Source organism: Indicator indicator, chromosome 1 (genome assembly GCF_027791375.1).
Source record: "Indicator indicator isolate 239-I01 chromosome 1, UM_Iind_1.1, whole genome shotgun sequence".
In the NCBI taxonomy this organism is placed as follows: domain Eukaryota; kingdom Metazoa; phylum Chordata; class Aves; order Piciformes; family Indicatoridae; genus Indicator; species Indicator indicator.
The window spans coordinates 25,012,769-25,030,109 of NC_072010.1; the positions used below are offsets into that span (position 1 = coordinate 25,012,769).

The 17,341-nt window shown below is 40.4% G+C and overlaps 1 protein-coding gene across 1 annotated transcript in view; it reads right to left on the reverse strand.

Moving 5' to 3' along the window:
- The window catches only part of STARD13 (StAR related lipid transfer domain containing 13), a 255,593-nt gene that overhangs the window by 169,156 nt on the left and 69,096 nt on the right, over positions 1–17,341 (reverse strand). Inside the window, exon 4 of the mRNA XM_054388684.1 lies at positions 8,308–8,341. Coding sequence (XP_054244659.1) covers positions 8,308–8,341 — 34 coding nt within the window. The remainder of the gene's footprint in view (positions 1–8,307; positions 8,342–17,341) is intronic.

Genomic DNA, 17,341 nt, shown 5'->3' on the forward strand with positions numbered 1-17,341 from the left:
AAAGGCCTTTTCCAGCCAAAATGATTCTGATTCTATGTGGTTATTACTCAGCTGCAAACTGTTGAGGCTCATGCCTAGAGAACCTGCATTCAGTCCAAACACCAGGAACAGCAGAAGTTTTCATATCTCTGCTGCTCATGGAAATGGAAACTGGTATCTCTGACCACAGTCAGTCACAGCTACATAGACACAGTGCCTTTTTGTGCCATGGTCATCTCCTCTGAGAAGAGGCTGCACAACGTCAGGTTGTTCAAAAACACGAAACAGCAGCATGCTTCAACAAAATGTTCTATGTTGCAAAAGGTCAGAAGCTGGCTCCTTTGTTTGATAGCTTTTTAGCCCCAAGTAATTTACAATAAGCGTATGTTCCATTCAGAAGCATTCCTCTGTGTTTGCCTGCCTGCCTTGCAAACAAAGAAACAGCACAGAATCTATCTTGTGTCTAAGCCTTTCAAAGAGGAACTAAGTATCACTCTGATACAGCACAAAACCTCAAAAGTTATCTAGGGATTGCTTTTAAATAGTTAAAAGACGAACCTAGAGAACTGTTACTTGAGGGAAATGCTTTCTAATGGGGAACACTAAAATTGCTGGAACTGCTACCCACAGAAATGCTTTCTGTGAAAACAAAAGACTCCAACTACACAGCTCATTCGTCTATGTCTATGTCGCTCTCTCTGAGCAGTTATGCTTAGTTAGCATCATAAAACAATAAAGAATATGTTTCTATACTTTAAAATGTCTAACCTTCAAACTTTTGAAGCTATACTTTGCCAAAGAAATAAAATACAAAGACACAGCTTGCATAGGGCCTGTCAGAAAAGTCTGAGAGGAAAGTCTAATTGAAACAGAAAACAGGCATAGTAGATTTTTTTAATTATTCAGTGAAAAATTTCCAGGAATCTGTACATTTTGGAATAAATGTTAAATGCCAAAATGTGCCCTCTGACTCTTGGACAATGCCACTTTAAAGAAAGTTGGTTACTCAGATGTAATGGACCTGAATAAGGCTTTGTACACAACCTTTATTCAGACTCACAAGAAAATTACTTTAGAATCCTATGGCTTCCACCTTTGTTGCTGGAAATCAACATTCCCTAATTCCAAGAGGCCAAACTTTACTGTAATTTATCAATTTTCATTTTTAGATTGTCATTTACATCAAGGTTCCTGTCACATTTCAAGAGTAGTTACAAACTACAGGAATATTTTCAAGCTCATCTATCAGCTGTTTTAGTGCTCATCTCTCCTTAGAAGTCCAAGTTGTAAACAAAAATGAATGAGGAAATATGTTTATAATACCTTCATCTGAAACCACCTTTTGCACATTTCTTGACTAGATATTCTTTCTAACATTTAGCAGCTTTAGACCATTCTGTATTTTTCTTTCTTATTAAAAATGCTGACTGAAAATCCAAGTTACAGAAAGAACTATGGGGAGGGAAATGGAGGAATATATTTGGAATGACACTGAGTGTATAGAGAATGTATGTGTAGAAAGTGTCTTTATATATTACTGCTTCATTGTTTCAGAAGATTCTTATATAAAATTCGGACTATTCCTTAACAGATCAAGCTTTTGTCTATATTTCACATACTAAACCAGTAAATATAAATGTTTTTAGTCTACATCTCTTTTTTTTTTTAGAAACAGTAATATCCTGAGACATATATTTAGGATTCTCATTTTTCCTCTTCTTTTCGAGAACTGAGGATCACAGTTTGCTGTCAGCTCTTCCAATACATCAGTAGTAGCTGAGCAGCAAAGATTTGCCTTTTCAGAAGAACAAAGAAGGGGTTTATTCTATCACTTCTGATTATGAAAAGAACGTATAGGCAGGAAAAGGCAATCTCACTGCCTAATTTCAGGAGCCAAATTGGCACCATGCAGAAGTTAGTACAGGAGCCAAATGAAAGGACCCTCTGATGCATTGACTGCAGGACAAGCACCAAGCCTACCTACTTCCAATATGACCAATATAGGGCTTAACTAGTCAACAAGCCAAGGCCACTGAACAGCTGGGTTTACTGACTAGTTTACTTTTGCCCTACCACTGCTGAGGAAAACGGCCTGTTTGCTTTTCAGTCCAAAGTAAGCATCTCTGCTTTGTGTTGGAAACATGTCAAAGTGACCCCACTCTGCTTTCTAGTAAATACACAGGATTATTGAACAAGGATGTTTTCTTTTCCCCAGTTATTTAAGGTCAGATTCTCAACCTGAGTAAACTCTTGTAGCTGGACTAATGACAGCATGAGACATGAGTACAACCTAGGTCTTGGGAAGGACTGCAGAATGTTTAACCCAGCTGCTGCTCTCCCCTGCAGGGGATTGGACAGGTAGGCTCATGGCCAGGGCCTCAGCTTCATGTCCAGCACACTTGTCAGACATCCACAGCAGGTGAGAGGATGAAAGAGATCACCTTCTCCATCTCCTCACAAGCAAGAGGAAAATCCTAGAATGGGTTATGGATCTGTGAGTCACATCCATTTCCCTGTTCCATTTCATCCTGTTCTATCTCCACAGTGCAATTAACCTGTAACTCCTGCCCATGGACTGCAGCTAAGGTAAAACATAAGCATAAAACTTTTTATGACCAAGGAAATACAAAAATATGTAATCAGTGGGAACCACTGTACACAAGTTTGATCTTGAGATAAATCAAGTGCCTGCAGTTTTTAACATGAACCAGATGGAGTTGCAGGTCCCTCTCAGTTCAGGATCAGGCCCTTTGTTGGCAGTTGTTCACATACAGCTGCTGTACAGCACAGTTCTGGTTTCTTACACTATGGAGACCTCTCTGTGAAGTCAATTCACATTATGCCTGGACAGATGTTGTAGGATCAGGATATTCTTTAAAGCCACACACATTCTTTAAAGCCACCACAACTGCCTCCATTTGAATTTTGCAATATATCAGTTATCCATGGAGTACTTCCGAAATGGCCAACGTCACATGAGGATTTCATTATGTTACTGCAGTGCACCATCTTCCTTGCCAGCCCATTGCTGTTCTGCTACAGACTACATTACCATGCATCAGCAAATACATGAGCACACTGCTATATTTAGTGTTTCATACATACCACTAAAATAGAGGATGTGTCAGCTTTTAATCTGACTTCAGATTGTTGTCAGCAGAGTAAAAGCTCATTTTCCCTACCAGTGATGAAGTGTGCTGTGTGTTAGTCATTGTGAGCTGCATGGTGATAACTTTAAAATACATTAGGCAGCCAGAATGCTCAAGCTAAATAGAAATTATTTTTACTAAGAGATATACTAGGAGATAGTAAGGATGCACAGCGTCAGTCAGCCAGGTCTTAATAGTAACTACCACAGGCTATCTAAAAACCCAGCAGGAATGTGACTGGCAAGAGGAGCAGCTAATCAAGGTGTTCTCTGTATACCATAGCAGACAATTAGGACCCCCTGTATTTGATGTTGCCTACCTGGCAATATGAGAAGGAAAGCATTGATGATGATGACTTGAACAGAGTGGTCTATTGCATGGCAGTAGGACTAGAGCAGTCCTATTAATCATATTATCTATTAATGACAGCAGAAATGTGGTTTAATGGCTGGAACCACAGTTACCACCAAGACAGCCACATTCACTCTCAAAGAAAGTAAGGTTCAGTGGATGCTTCTGGTGTTTTCACAGATCTTGGTAAAGCCACAGAATAGGGTATTTTTTACATATTCATGAAGTTTGCTTATTCATGCCATCATGCACAAAGAGTACAAGTGTGAATCTTCTTCCTGTCTACTGCTTCTACAGAAAGCAGACAACTTGCTAACCTACAGACCAAGGGTAAGCCTGTCTACATGAAAACCAGACTTTCCATTCCAAAGTACTTATTTTCGCTTGCAACTGTCTCTTGTGCTTTGCCAACTTAAATCTTAATGGGTGTGGGTGACACCACATCTGCAGCCTAAGTCTAACTCCAAATAACATTACACTTAGTAGCATACAATTATACAAATATACACGTTTTCAAGTCTTTGCGGAACCCCATTGCAGCCCAACCCAGGCCTGTTCATTCCAGCCCTGCAATGCTTCAGCAGGGCTGTTCATCAGCTCTGCCACAGCCTCTACTCAGCCATATGACTATCCTATCCCATCCTTGGCCCATTTGTGTCCCCAGGGCCCTGCCTGGCCATCCTGGAGCTGTGTCTGACTATGTTCCCGCATCTGTTCCTGGTTCACAGGGAGCCACCAGCTCATGGTGCACCCTGCCACTGTTAAAGATAATGGAAACCAGGATACATCCGTGCCTCTATAGTTCACAGAATCACAGAAGCATTCAAGTTGGAAAAGACCCTCAGGATCACCAAGTCCAGCCAATAACCCTACTCTACAAAGTTCACCCCTAAACCATATGCCCAAGCACCACATCCAAACAACCTTTAAACACATCCAGGGTTGGTGACCCAACCACCTCCCTGGGCAGCACATTCCAATGACTGACCACTCTTTCATTAGGAAAAATCTTTTCTAATGTCCAGTCTAAACCTATCCTGTTGCAGTTTGAGGCTGTTTCCTCTTGTTCTATCACTAATTACCTGTGAGAAGAGACCAGCACCAGCTTCTTTACAACAACCTTTCAGGTAGTTGTACAGAGTGATGAGGTCTCCCCTCAGCCTCCTCTTTTCCAAACTTTACAGCCCCAGCTCCTTCAGTCACTATTCATAAGATTTATTCTCCAGGCCCTTCACAATCTTACCATTATTTAATACTTTTTCCTGATGCATAATTTTTTCTGATGGTCAGAACATCATTATTTCAAGTGCATGCATTGTTTTTATGCCCAAAAATAATGTTACTAGGCCATGCTAACATACAGCAACACTTCCAGCAATACTGGTACTTCAAAGGAGGTTCACCAGGGTGGTTGAGTGGTCTATGCAGCTGAAGCTTTTCCTAGCATATATTTTCAGGTATCCTGCTTAACGTATTGCAAGGCACTCACTGCAAACCCAGGGAATGGAAGCCTCAAAATATTCCATTTATTTGTAAAAATCATTTTAAAAAAATAATAAAATTGCAACATAAAATGCAAGCAGGAAAGAGAAAATAGTCCAAAGGGCAGAGATTTTTTCCTTCTTACATAAAAATATGGATTACATGGAGAATGACTAGACACCAAGGACTGTCCAGCCCTTGGGAAAAGGGCTGCAGGCACCCCCAATCTGGCTACCGCAGCTCTGAGCTGCTGTGTGTGTCCTCAGCTCCTTCTGTGATGGGGTTAGAGGGGCCATCTCCACCTGAAATGGTCATGTTGTATGGTGAGGAGGGCAGGGTGCTGCTCCACTACAACACACTGGTACTCTGAGAAATTACTCTTTTGGGTCTTGAGAGCTCTAGTTTGATGTTTTCCCAGGAAGAAATAGAAGGTCAGAATAAGGAAGTGAAAAAGAATGCGTGATAATGTAAGAGGAAAGTGGTGCAGAAAATGAACTTGAGCAGAACAGGTGGTGTGTTCTCTATGTGACCAATATGGGCAGGAAGGGTGCTCTTCTCATGTAAGGAGTGTGGCCAGCAGGAACAGGGAAGTCATTGTGCCCCTGTACTCAGCACTGGTTAGGCCACACCTCGAGTACTGTGTCCAGTTCTGGGCCCTCAATTTAAGAAGGACATTGAGATGCTTGAGCATGTCCAGAGAAGGGCAACGAGGCTGGGGAGAGGCCTTGAACACAAACCCTACGAGGAGAGGCTGAAGGAGCTGGGACTGTTTAGCCTGGAGAAGAGGAGGCTCAGGGGTGACCTCATTGCTGTCTACAACTACCTGAAGGGAGGTTGTAGCCAGGAGGGGGTTGGTCTCTTTTCCCAGGCAACCAGCACCAGAACAAGAGGACACAGTCTCAAGCTGCGCCAGGGGAGGTTTAGGCTTGAGGTGAGGAGAAAGTTCTTCATGGAGAGAGTTGTTAGACATTGGAATGTGCTGCCCAGGGAGGTAGTGGAGTCACCATCCCTGGAGGTGTTCAAGAGGGGATTGGATGTGGCACTTGGTGACATGGTTTAGTGCTCATGAGGTCTTGGGTGACAGGTTGGACTTGATGATCCTTGAGGTCTTTTCCAACCTTATTGATTCTGTGATTCTGTGAACCCCATCCCTCAGTCCAAGACATAGATTTGGCCATATTTTAAATTTAAATCACATTTTCTTTTTTTACTTTTTTAATACCTTTACATAACAAATTTCAAGACCAAAAGGTTAAAAGCTAAATCCAAAATTCTCACTTTGAAAACTGGCGTATCATTGCACATCAAGACCTGTGGACCTGTTTTACAGAAATTATTTGAAATAGGAATTACTGGATGTTAACCTTTTCCTATAAAATGGCTCAGGTTGAAGAAATGGGCATTTTCTGCCAGAAGAATTTTAATGATAAATTTATTACCAGCTCTATCATATGCTAGATTTCCAGGATTAAGGTTGCATCTCAGTGAGCAAATTGTGTCAGAAAATGACCCGTCATTCTTCTTTCCTGTCTTCAGCTTGCAAATTTTCAACTGTTGTGTTTTACTGTGAAGTGCTAAACTTTATCTTGTGGTGACAAAATTAATGTTCTCATAGAAGTAAAACATTTCAAAAATTAATCATAGTAAAAAATGGAACTGCTGCTAAAATAATCAGTTTTATTTAAAATTTATATGCCACTGATATATTTTCCTTTTCTTTATAGAGCAAGTCTTTAGTGTCACAGGGAGGTTTTGATCCCAGCAATTGAAACAATAAAAACAATTGTGAAATCAGTCTGAAAACTAATGGAATTTGTTTAGCTTTGGAAAAGAACAGGCATTTGTTTCATTGGTAAATACCATCATGGAATAAACCCACATACAACCCATAAAGTTGAAACTGTTAATGTACACAGAACCTGAATCAATACTTATATTTATATGATGCTCAACAGTCTTTATGTTTTGTTGACCTGATGTTAAGTACATGAGGGTGAAATTCTGCGGAATTGTTGACAGAGACCTGAGTTTTTTAGGTTAGGGTTGCCAATGTTTTGCTAAATCAGCACATTTGACAGCAGTGCCATTGAATCAATGACACTGGCTGCAAAGAACTTTGTTTGTCTGTTTCTAATAGAGTTAAGGTAGCCCTTGGAAAGAACTAAGGATGCAATTAGAGCAGACACAGATGCTACACTGAGCAAGAAGAAATCACTGAGTTAGCAAAGTGGCTTAAAGTAGCCCTTCAGGCCAAAAAAAATATGCTAAGTCATCTGGGGACAGAGGAATAATTGCAACAAGGGCATTCAATTGCTTCAATTTTAATCGACACATATTGCACACATATTGACTAATGAAACAGAAAAAGCAGTCAGAGATGGGTGACTCCAGAGGTCAGTTTGGCTTATGACTGAAATATTTCTAGTTGTCAAGGGCTTTTGTGGGAATGAGGATTCACTTAGACTTTGGGGAGATTTCTTTTTTGCAGAACTGTGGGGCTGTTATTAATTTCCAGTAACCCACATTCTGGGAAGCAGTTTCTTTTCTCTGTATTTCTTAATTGTGCTTCATTACAATTTAATAAGAACATTTACCCTCAATTAAGGAAATGATCCAAGCAGTTGCTTACTCCCTGTTGCAATGAATTGGTTTTGTCAAATGCAGTTTAATTGTGTGTGAAGTCTCTTGCTGAACCAGGATCTCTGTGTGTTATCTGTCTATCCAAACCTTGCCTTTGCTCCTGGCATGCTAACATATGTGGTGTTCAGGGTATCCATAGTTTTAACTCCACTTCTCTGATCTTAGTGCCTTTGCAGAACATCAGCTGTAATTAAATAATTTACCCATAATGGTCGAACTCAACAATGCTGCTAACATTGACAACTGCATTAACTAGCCATGAGCCCATGCTAAGGAGTGATTCTGTCATCATGATTGCAGCTGGGGACAAGGCCTGGTGTGGGGTGTTAACATGGAAAAGGTGCTTCTGCAATGAGCCTCTTCACCAGGCTCAGCTGGTGTGCAAGCACTGAGCCAGAAAATGCACTCAGATACAGCTCAATGGCCACCAGCACCATGGCAAGTCCCATTTGGACAACAACAAAAACTTGATTTTATCCCTCTTACTTCAGAACTCACCTTGCAAGGTGTAAGTCAAAAGCTGCTAAATTATCTTGTTTCCTTAGAACCACATAAATCCCACACCATTACCTTATGAACTACAGTATGGATGTGATAATAGCAACTACACTAAACTAAAACTCAGAACAGCAGAGATTCCTCTGGGTCCTCCATCAAGACCATACAAGCCACTGAGAAATTCTGAAGAAGCAATGCAGTGTCTTACCTGCTTTTTCCTTACACAGCTTCTGAAATGGCACCTGTAACAGATAAATAAATTTTTGTTAACAATTGTACATTTTTATCTTTCAAAGAAGTTTCACATTTCAGGATGAAATGAAATACAGATCATTATTACACATTGTCACCACCTTACACAAGGTACAAAATCCAGAGCTCATAAAAATAATAATGGGGAATATTAGTTTTGCTAGCTAAGGACAACCTGGTGCCCATTCCAGTGCCCAAACAGGCACAGGTTTTCTTGTTTTGCAGGGAGGAACATTCTCTAGCTCAAGCAGAGTATGTGCTGCCAGATTAAATGAGGGCCAGCGCACAGGAACACACCTGAAGGCATCTCACAATGCTGGTGGGGCTCAGGGAGCACACAGGCTGCTGGGAAGACATGTGGGCAGCTTTGCTGAGATATGCAAAGCAGAGGATGCTGTGTTGGAGCAGTACAGTGATATTTCTTGTCTGTAACCAGGATAGGGTCCTTCTTCTGTCTGAAGGATGTGGCTGTGCTGTTTGATTCACATTTTCATCTCTCTGCATTGGGTATGCTATGCTAAATGAAAGCAGCACCATTAATGTCTTACTTGGATGCACTTCTTGGTCCACTGCTTAATACTAGGAAAAGCACAGCTAGACTATAGTTGTTTCCCTTTCTGCAAGGCAATTTCATTGCAAAAACCCCTTTTGCTCTATTTGAAGGTCTGCCTGAGCAGCAGCTGATGTTAGCCTGTCTTTAGTCAGCAAGGATCAAGTGAGGTGGTCACTTCTAGACAGGAAAATAACAAGTGTTTGAGTTCAGATTAGTTTTTTTTAATGGCAATTTGTAGCATGGCTGCAACTCCAAGTTGAGGCCAGCCCTGGCTCCTGCACACTGCTGCATGCTTGCCTGGTCTGAATTGATCTGTATAGATTTCATCCAGCCTGCCTTTTGATTTTTAGCTCCAGTGATGGTGAAACGCTCAGAGATTAGAGCTGATCTCCCTTCTCCTGTGAGTGCCCACCAGTGCCAGGCTCTGTGGTACCTGCACAGACCCTCATGCCAGATCTCCTCTGCTTTTGCTCTTAAGAGAGGCTGGCTACATCTTTTATAGCCTAGAAACAGAGAATGTGCTTCTGATTCCCACCGGTCTGCAAACTTATTCTCCAAGTCTTTATACATGGGTCCATTCTACAAAGAATCACCAGAACTACAGCACTGCAAGCCAAAATTTCTCTAGCACCATCCCTTGAGGAATGAATATTCAATCCCCAGGAAAGAGCTCTGGAAGAAATATCTCATTTCCATAGAGGAGTGGGAAATTCAAACACATTCTGTGTTAAATGGCAAAGGACAGGCAGGTCCCATGTCAGTGTGCTGGATTTTTGTGCTGCCATTTTGCATGAGGAACATAATTTTGTTCCTCCTTTTGCTCTCAGTTACCCTGTGGGATACAGGCACCTGACTTTTAGCATCACGGTGATGCTGAACAAGCACAATGGAGATGGGTCCTTAAACTGTCATACTGAATGTTGGGACAGGCAATTCTTGAGGAATACAAAAATGATACATGAATCAAAATGAATGTGTCAGTCCTGCTTGGATAGCTGGTTTCTGTATTCTAGAGCAGCCAGAAGGATACCAGCTATTACAAAACCAAACTTTTTAGGATGCTGTACAAAAAGGATGCAAATTGTTGCTGGAAGAATCCCAAATAGCAACAGAGAGCTGCCAATTGAAATTGATTTATGGAAATAATAATGATAATGCATGATATAACTAATTGCATAACAAAATACTTTTATTAGAGGACTAGCATCCCATCTGAGCAACATGGCACCATCTAATCAAATATATAGGAACCATGGACCAAGAGAATACAACTCAAGCCAAAAGGCTGTTTCAGCACCTGCTGCTATGAATAATAAAGAAATCATTTGCTTACAACTCCAGCTGTAGCAGTTTTGCAAGTGGAAGTGTCAAACAGAAGCCAAAGGCAGATACACTGATGATATAACCATGTTTTATTTGTTGAAGCACAGAGAAACTAGAAATTTATTTATCCTCTCTCAGTGGTCCTGTGTCTCAGTGGGGCCATCCCACATCCACCTATATGAGTGAAGGTCCTCAAGAAGCCTGCCTGTGCAGTGGCACCACCCTTTGCTTTATGATGAAAGCAGGATGAGGTAGTCTTGTGAATCAGGCACGTCTGCTTGCAGCAGCAGTGCAGCTAGTTCAAGGGACCGCTTGCAATTAAGTGAAACTCAGAGTGCTCATCTACACTGCTAAATAAAAGATGGCCACTGATGGTGCTGAAGTACTGTACCTGGGTTTGTCCACCTGACTCAGCAACCATTGGAAAGGGTGCCCTCAGCAGCAGGAGATGAGGGTACACCCACTGCCATCCAGCCTTGGGCATGGGACTGGTCCCTGGCCCACATTTGTATTGCTCTATAAAGACAGCCTCTCAAGTCCTCAGTATTAAATTTATGGGTCCTCTTACAGATGAGCAAGATGCCCAGAGAATTTGTTAGAAATCATTACCTGAGTCTGAATCTCATAGAGCAAGACAAAAATAATATCTCTGTTCAACAGGTACCTCAAAACAGGGACACCTTTAAGTATGAGAGCAGTCCCATTAAAGCCACCTTTTGCTTACAGAGCCATGTATGGGAAGAATTTTATTTGGGGCACACAGCAAAGGAGGGAAGAAAGTGAATATAGTTCTTTATAAAGAACCTGAAAGATTATCCTGAAAAGCATTTTCTGTCGAAAAAAGCTACTTAAATTAATTTCTTGGATTAACTGGAACTGAGGGTAGAAGCAAAACACCAGCATTATAAACTCAACAAGTAATAAAAACACACTCATCAAAAAGTTGTTTCTCTGATGTATAAATAATCTTTCATGGTTAAAAGTGATCAGTGCACAGAACTCATCAAACAACTGGATTAAATGATTTAATAATGTCCTAGTAAGCTTATTGTCACATAAAAGCTTTTTTCTGACACAGAAGAGGAATACTAAACGGTTGACTTAATCAACTTCAAAACAATTTTAATTTGCAACAGCACAGGGATTCTGCAATGTCAGCCAATCCTATAATACCTTACATCATTGAAAAAAAGAAAAAAACCCAACAAACTGTTTTGTACCTAAGTCTTTTGCTTCCCTCTTCCTTCCAAAATAGTTATTAGCTATTTTATGCTCTAATTTCAAGTATGCTCAAATCTTAAAAAAAAAAAAAGTAATTAGCGTTATCTGTTCAGCATGCAAATAATTCCTCTGGATGTTTAAGAAAAAGCCTGAGAATTTATTCAACATAGGTATGGTATCAAAGATATCACTGCTATCAAATAAACCCTGCCATTTTGACAGGGCCACTTGACATCTGCTGTTAATAACAAAGGCTTTGGATTCTCCAGGCTTACGCTCCGCAGTGAGCAACCAGCAGCACCACTCTAAAACACAACACTTCCTTCAGATTAAAAAAAAATAAGAAATTTGTAAGACTTCTTACTGGCTAACTGGTAACAGAAGGAAAGTACTGAGAGCTGGAAGAGGTCCTGTAATGTATAAAGACTGAAAATCCTGCTGATTCTTTGTTCTAGCTATTTAATAATCTACTAGGCTTTAACTAAAGCGACATGACATGGTTTAGATAGTCATGAGGTTTAGGGTGACAGGTTGGACTCGATGATCTTTGAGGTCTCTTCCAGCCTTCTTGATTCTGTGATTCCATGATTCTATGATATAGACAGTTCTAAAGGAGGAAGTCAGCAATCCACATGCAAAACCTAATCATCTGATTAACAGGTTTATTAGATCCTTTCAGAAAGATGTTGACAGAAGGAAAGAAAATCCTAGCTACTACTTCAAAATAAATTTTTATAGTCTACAAAGGGAAGGAACATTATGACACTCAGCAATGACAGACTTAATTTGAAGTTGCCCAGCCCCAGCAATGAGATTTTCAGTCTGGATTGCACTTGGAAGTTCCCTAGAGAGCATTAGTCAGTTGAGAATAATGGCAATATTGAGGTTCTCCTGTAGAAAGCACTGCTGAGACTGCTGTGTCAGAAATCTGATTTCTCTTGGCACCAGTCTGTAGCACAGGCTTTACATCTCTGCTGGCTTTAGGTGCTTATGTTGTATCTTCAAAGGCTGATAACAGGGCTCCTAAGTTTTCTTTAAAATACAACCATGGTGGAGGTGTCCTTAGACTGTTTAATATACAGCCTGAGGGTTATTAGAAAAGTCACTTGGGGCATGGAAGACTTCTCTTCTTGGCTGGATGGGATTCCACCTTGTACCTGGTGCATCGCAACACATTGACCTCCTTGGCATGTAGGGGGAAGGAGAAATTCTCAATTTTTTCCCATTGAAGCTGAGCCAGTATGCTGCAAAACATTCATGACTGATGGGGTCAGAGAAAGAGAGTAAACAGCTCCTCCCTCTGCAGTCCAGCAAGCCTACTTGCTCATTCACAAGAAGCCTTGGCCAACATGTCAAGGGAAGCGATTCTCCCCTCTGCTCTTTGAAGACCCCACCTGCAGTATTGTGTTCAGCTCTGGGGCACTGACTGTAAGACATGGATCTGCTAGTGTGGGTCCAGAGGAGGGCCACAAAAATTGCTGCAGGCTGGAGCACCTCCCCTGTGGGGACAGGCTGAGAGAATTGAGGTTGTTCTTGAAAAGAGAAGGCTCTGGGAGACCTTATTGCAGCCTTCCACTACTTAAAAGGGGGCCTACAGGAAAGATGGGGAGGGAGTCTTTGTCAGGGAGTGTAGTGATAGGACAAGAGGTGATGGTTTTAAACTGAAAGATGGTAGATTTAGATATTAGGAAAAAATTTTTATAGTGAGAGTGGTGTGACACTGGAACAGATTGCCCAGGAGAGTTGTGGATGTCCCTTCCCTGGAAGTGTTCAAGGACAGCTTGGATGGGGCTTTGAGAAACCTGACCCAGAGGAAGGTGTCCCTGCCCAAGGCAAGGGTTGGAACTAGATGATCTCTAAGACCTCTTCTAACTCAAACCATTCTATGATTTTATTCTGTTCTGTGAAGCAGGGAAACTTAGGTCCATGTCCCCTTTTCTAGACAAATATTACTCATGTTTCTATGTTGTTTTCATCATGGTACTTTAAAGTAGTGCAAGACATTAAGAAATACCCACAGCACTGATCAAGGCAATCTTGTTCCTCACATAAATGTTAACTTCAGTGTGGGTATTTGTTAGTGGAGTGGACAGAACACCCTTGCTGGGCCCAAAGCCTAGGGCACCTTTATAAGCCCTTGATCATCCACACTGTGTAACTGCTGGGTTGTCCTTTGCTCTGTTTGCCACAGCTCCAATTAACTATCTACAAATTGTCCAGATGGATATGGGTGACAAGTGGTCTGTGTTGGGATCAATGCTGTTCAATATCTTCATCAATGATATAGACAGCAAGACTGAGTGCACCCTCAGCAAATTTGCAGATGACACCAAGCTGAGTGGTGCAGCTGATAAGACTGAAGGATGGGATGCCATCCAGAGGGACCTGGACAGGCCAGATAGGTCTCTGTGTCGAGAAGAGCCTCTTTATTGCTGTCTATACCATACCATATATGCAGGTATGCTTAGATACAGCACTTTAGGGAAACCAAATGTTGCTGTGGTTTGCAACTGATCCACAAAGCCAACAGAACACTGGAGACTGCAGTTATTGAGGATTTTTTCCACATTTTGTTACCATTTAAAACTTTAACTGACAACTTTTCAACAGAGAAAGCAAATTATCAAGTAAAAGAAGGCAAATTATTGACATTGTTTAAATGGTTTGTTTTGATAGATTTCGAAGAAAAAGTGCCTTTTGGTGTTTAAAATAGGTTTACTATAAAATTTAGCTAATTATATTACATTAGAGATGAAATTCAGAAACCTGTTTTTACCTGGTCTTGGCCTGTGATCTTGAACCAGATAAGGAAACTTCTGTGAATTTTAAGGAAAATTTTGCAAGCTGACAAAACATTTCACAGAACAGAAAAACTATTTCTGCCAATGTCTTTATTTCATATCATGAAAAGAGAAGCCAAAGGTATCATAAGGTCAGAGACCTTTTTCACCTTCAGAGATTTTATTATACTTGTGATTTTGGAGGCCAGTGGAATTAATTTAGAAAATAGCTCTGATCAGTGAAAATGAGAAAAAATTTTTTCAGAAATAACAAACCAGGGCATGACCAGGGTATCCAAACCGATCTGGTCCCACAGTGATGTAACTCGTCCTCTTTTTCACTTGCAAAAAATCTCACTTCCCACTCTTGTGCATTTAAATAGGCTTTTATACTAGTTGATATTTTAAAATCTAATTAAAATCTAACCTGACACTTTGGTGTTGTGTTCTTGCACAGTCAAGAGCAAAGCAGGTACAGGCAAGCTCAACCATTTAACCAAAGAAAGTTTGAGGAACATATATCCAAGTTTGGTCTACATGGAGTCCTGAATGTTCATTTTTATCCTGCTCCATTTGTTATTGTTTCCTTACAATACAGTTTTCCCAAGTCTTACCAAATCTGGTTCTGATAAATTTTTTTTAAATGTCCTTTTTGTGATGCTTTTACCTTTGGCAAGTCCCAGGAGCAATTAGTCATTGTGAACTCTCAACTGCAGCAGGACTAATGCCAGCTTGCTTGAACTGTGCAAACATCAATTAATGTTCAGACTGGTGTTAAGAAAACCAGTTATGCTTCCCTATAAGCAGAGACATGAATAGAAACTAGAGATAACATAGTTGTCACAATATAGGTGTAGGGGTCAGGTGGAAATGTGATGGGGTGAAGGTGGGAGAAAGACAAAAAGAAGAGCAATGACGGCCAAATGGCAATGGACAAAAGCAAGAAGTGAGAGCAGTCCTTGTTTTTTACAATACAGTGAGTCACACATTGTTATCATTTTTACCCTCGAGTAGGAAGAAGTGCTATATCTATTTTAAAGATAAAATGAAGTGGGAAAGGTACAAGAGGTCACAAAACAACAAAGAGAGGCATGAAAGCCAGGGACTCTGCTATCCTGCTATGGGAAATGAGTGATTTCTAAAGCAAACAGCAGTTAGCAGTAATCCATGGCAGAACATGAAAACCAAGCCTTGTGAGCTCTGGATAGAGCTGTGGTGTTATTTTAGCTTGGCCCAGAGGGTAGTAGTTAGCTGGGAATGAACTTCAGACTGCCACTAGCAGTAGTTTGTTTGTTTTTACTATCAAGTGTCCACAGAAATGTTTCGTGATGGCTAGGCTCTAAGTGGAGAGCAGGCCAATAAAATTAATCACTGTAATACAATCTCAACCAAAAATGCACTTTCCCCAGTAAATTGATGTGTTAGCAATCATTCAAAATCTTGGTCAACATTTTATGCTTTTTGAGGAAAAACAAAACAGAAAGGTTTTGTTTAACAATCAGCTTTCAGTAAAAGATAAAGCAGGGATAAGTAAATAATAAAATACTTTATTCAGAACAGATACTTGAAAACTACAGAAAGAGTGCACAGCAGATGCATTCTTCCTGAGAACTCTTGTAGTACAATGTTTAGGTAGCATCTCTGCCTCTTTTAGTGTCCCAGAAAAGGCTGATGCCCATATGAGAAGCAGAGATGCTGAATGGTTTGTATCTGGTAATTATTTCATAGATTTTAATCTTTATATGGCATTTTGGTATCAGAATCTTGCCTTAAATCCTTTTCAGTCATTTTTTTTCAATTGCCTGTGTGGTTTTGTCTTTCCCATGCCTTCTTTTCCTGTGCAAATGACATGCTTTCCCTTTGGGAGCTTTCACAGTTCTCCCATTCTAAGAAAGAATGTAATGTCTTTCATTACACCAGGTAAGATGATACCATCTACCTCACCACTTCATCACATCCACGACAAACTCAAATAAGATGTTGCAGAAATGACCACTCCCTTGCAAATTCTTCTGCAGCCCACAAGAAAACAAAAACCCAACTATGACATATATCAACTTAAGCTGTTTATTTTCAAAATTAATGCTTCAACCTGTATCAGTAAAGGACAGTGCATTTGTGTGATGGTTGCAGAGTTACTATTTTTGTAGAAAAGTCTGCCTTTGCAGAGAGGTTCAATGTCTTTGAATTGCAAATCCTTTGAATTGCACCTGGGCATTTGCTAGCTAGCATGTAAACATCTGATCAACTTCAAAGTTCTGCTTTGCCAGTTATTTGCCTTACGTGCTGAGATTAACAGAACAGCATGCCCATGGTGACAAAAGTAGGGTGAATTTATGCTGCATTAAGAGTTGATAACCCTTTATGCACAGGTGAACTAAGAACATGAGGGCAAGGGACCAACAAAGGACGTGAAGCAAAGCACCAACACATATGTATGGTTTGAAATGATTTAGACTAGGCATGTCTTTTTTATAAGTTAACTGGTTTTTTGGGCCACATTTGACTCAACCTATTCCAGAGAGACAGAAAGTAGAAGCCCCCACTACCACATACACATAACGCACAGACCGTCATCACCCCTCCTCAAATAAGTATGTACACATTCATGTCAGATTTCTGAATCACCCACCCTTCTCATTTTTACCCTTCAAACATTGCTGAGGTTCTGAGCGAGCAGAAATTTGTGTGCACTGCTGTCTTAATCTGTAATCTTCAGCAAGTCAGTGCAGCACTGCCTGAAGAAAGGAATGGATTATGCTTCAGCTAGTCATGAGTGTCTCCACTCCTACAGCGACACTTGGATTTACTGCTGTCTACCCTTAATCAGTTTGGTCTCTAACTTCTGTATCACTATTAATACACATGTCCAAAGAATAACTGAAAGCCAGAAGTAAAAGGTGTTAGGGTATCAACAACTGATTTAAAAAAATATATAATTTATATAATTTTTAAAAATATATAATTTCTTGTGATAATGATACAAAAAAAAAGTTTACTTTTCTGCATCATGTCATGTTTAAACTTATAGAAAAAATTATAATGAGATACTTGGTTGCTTGCATGCATCCCTCTCTTGCAACAGAAGAGAGCAGAGATTTGTTAGGGACTGG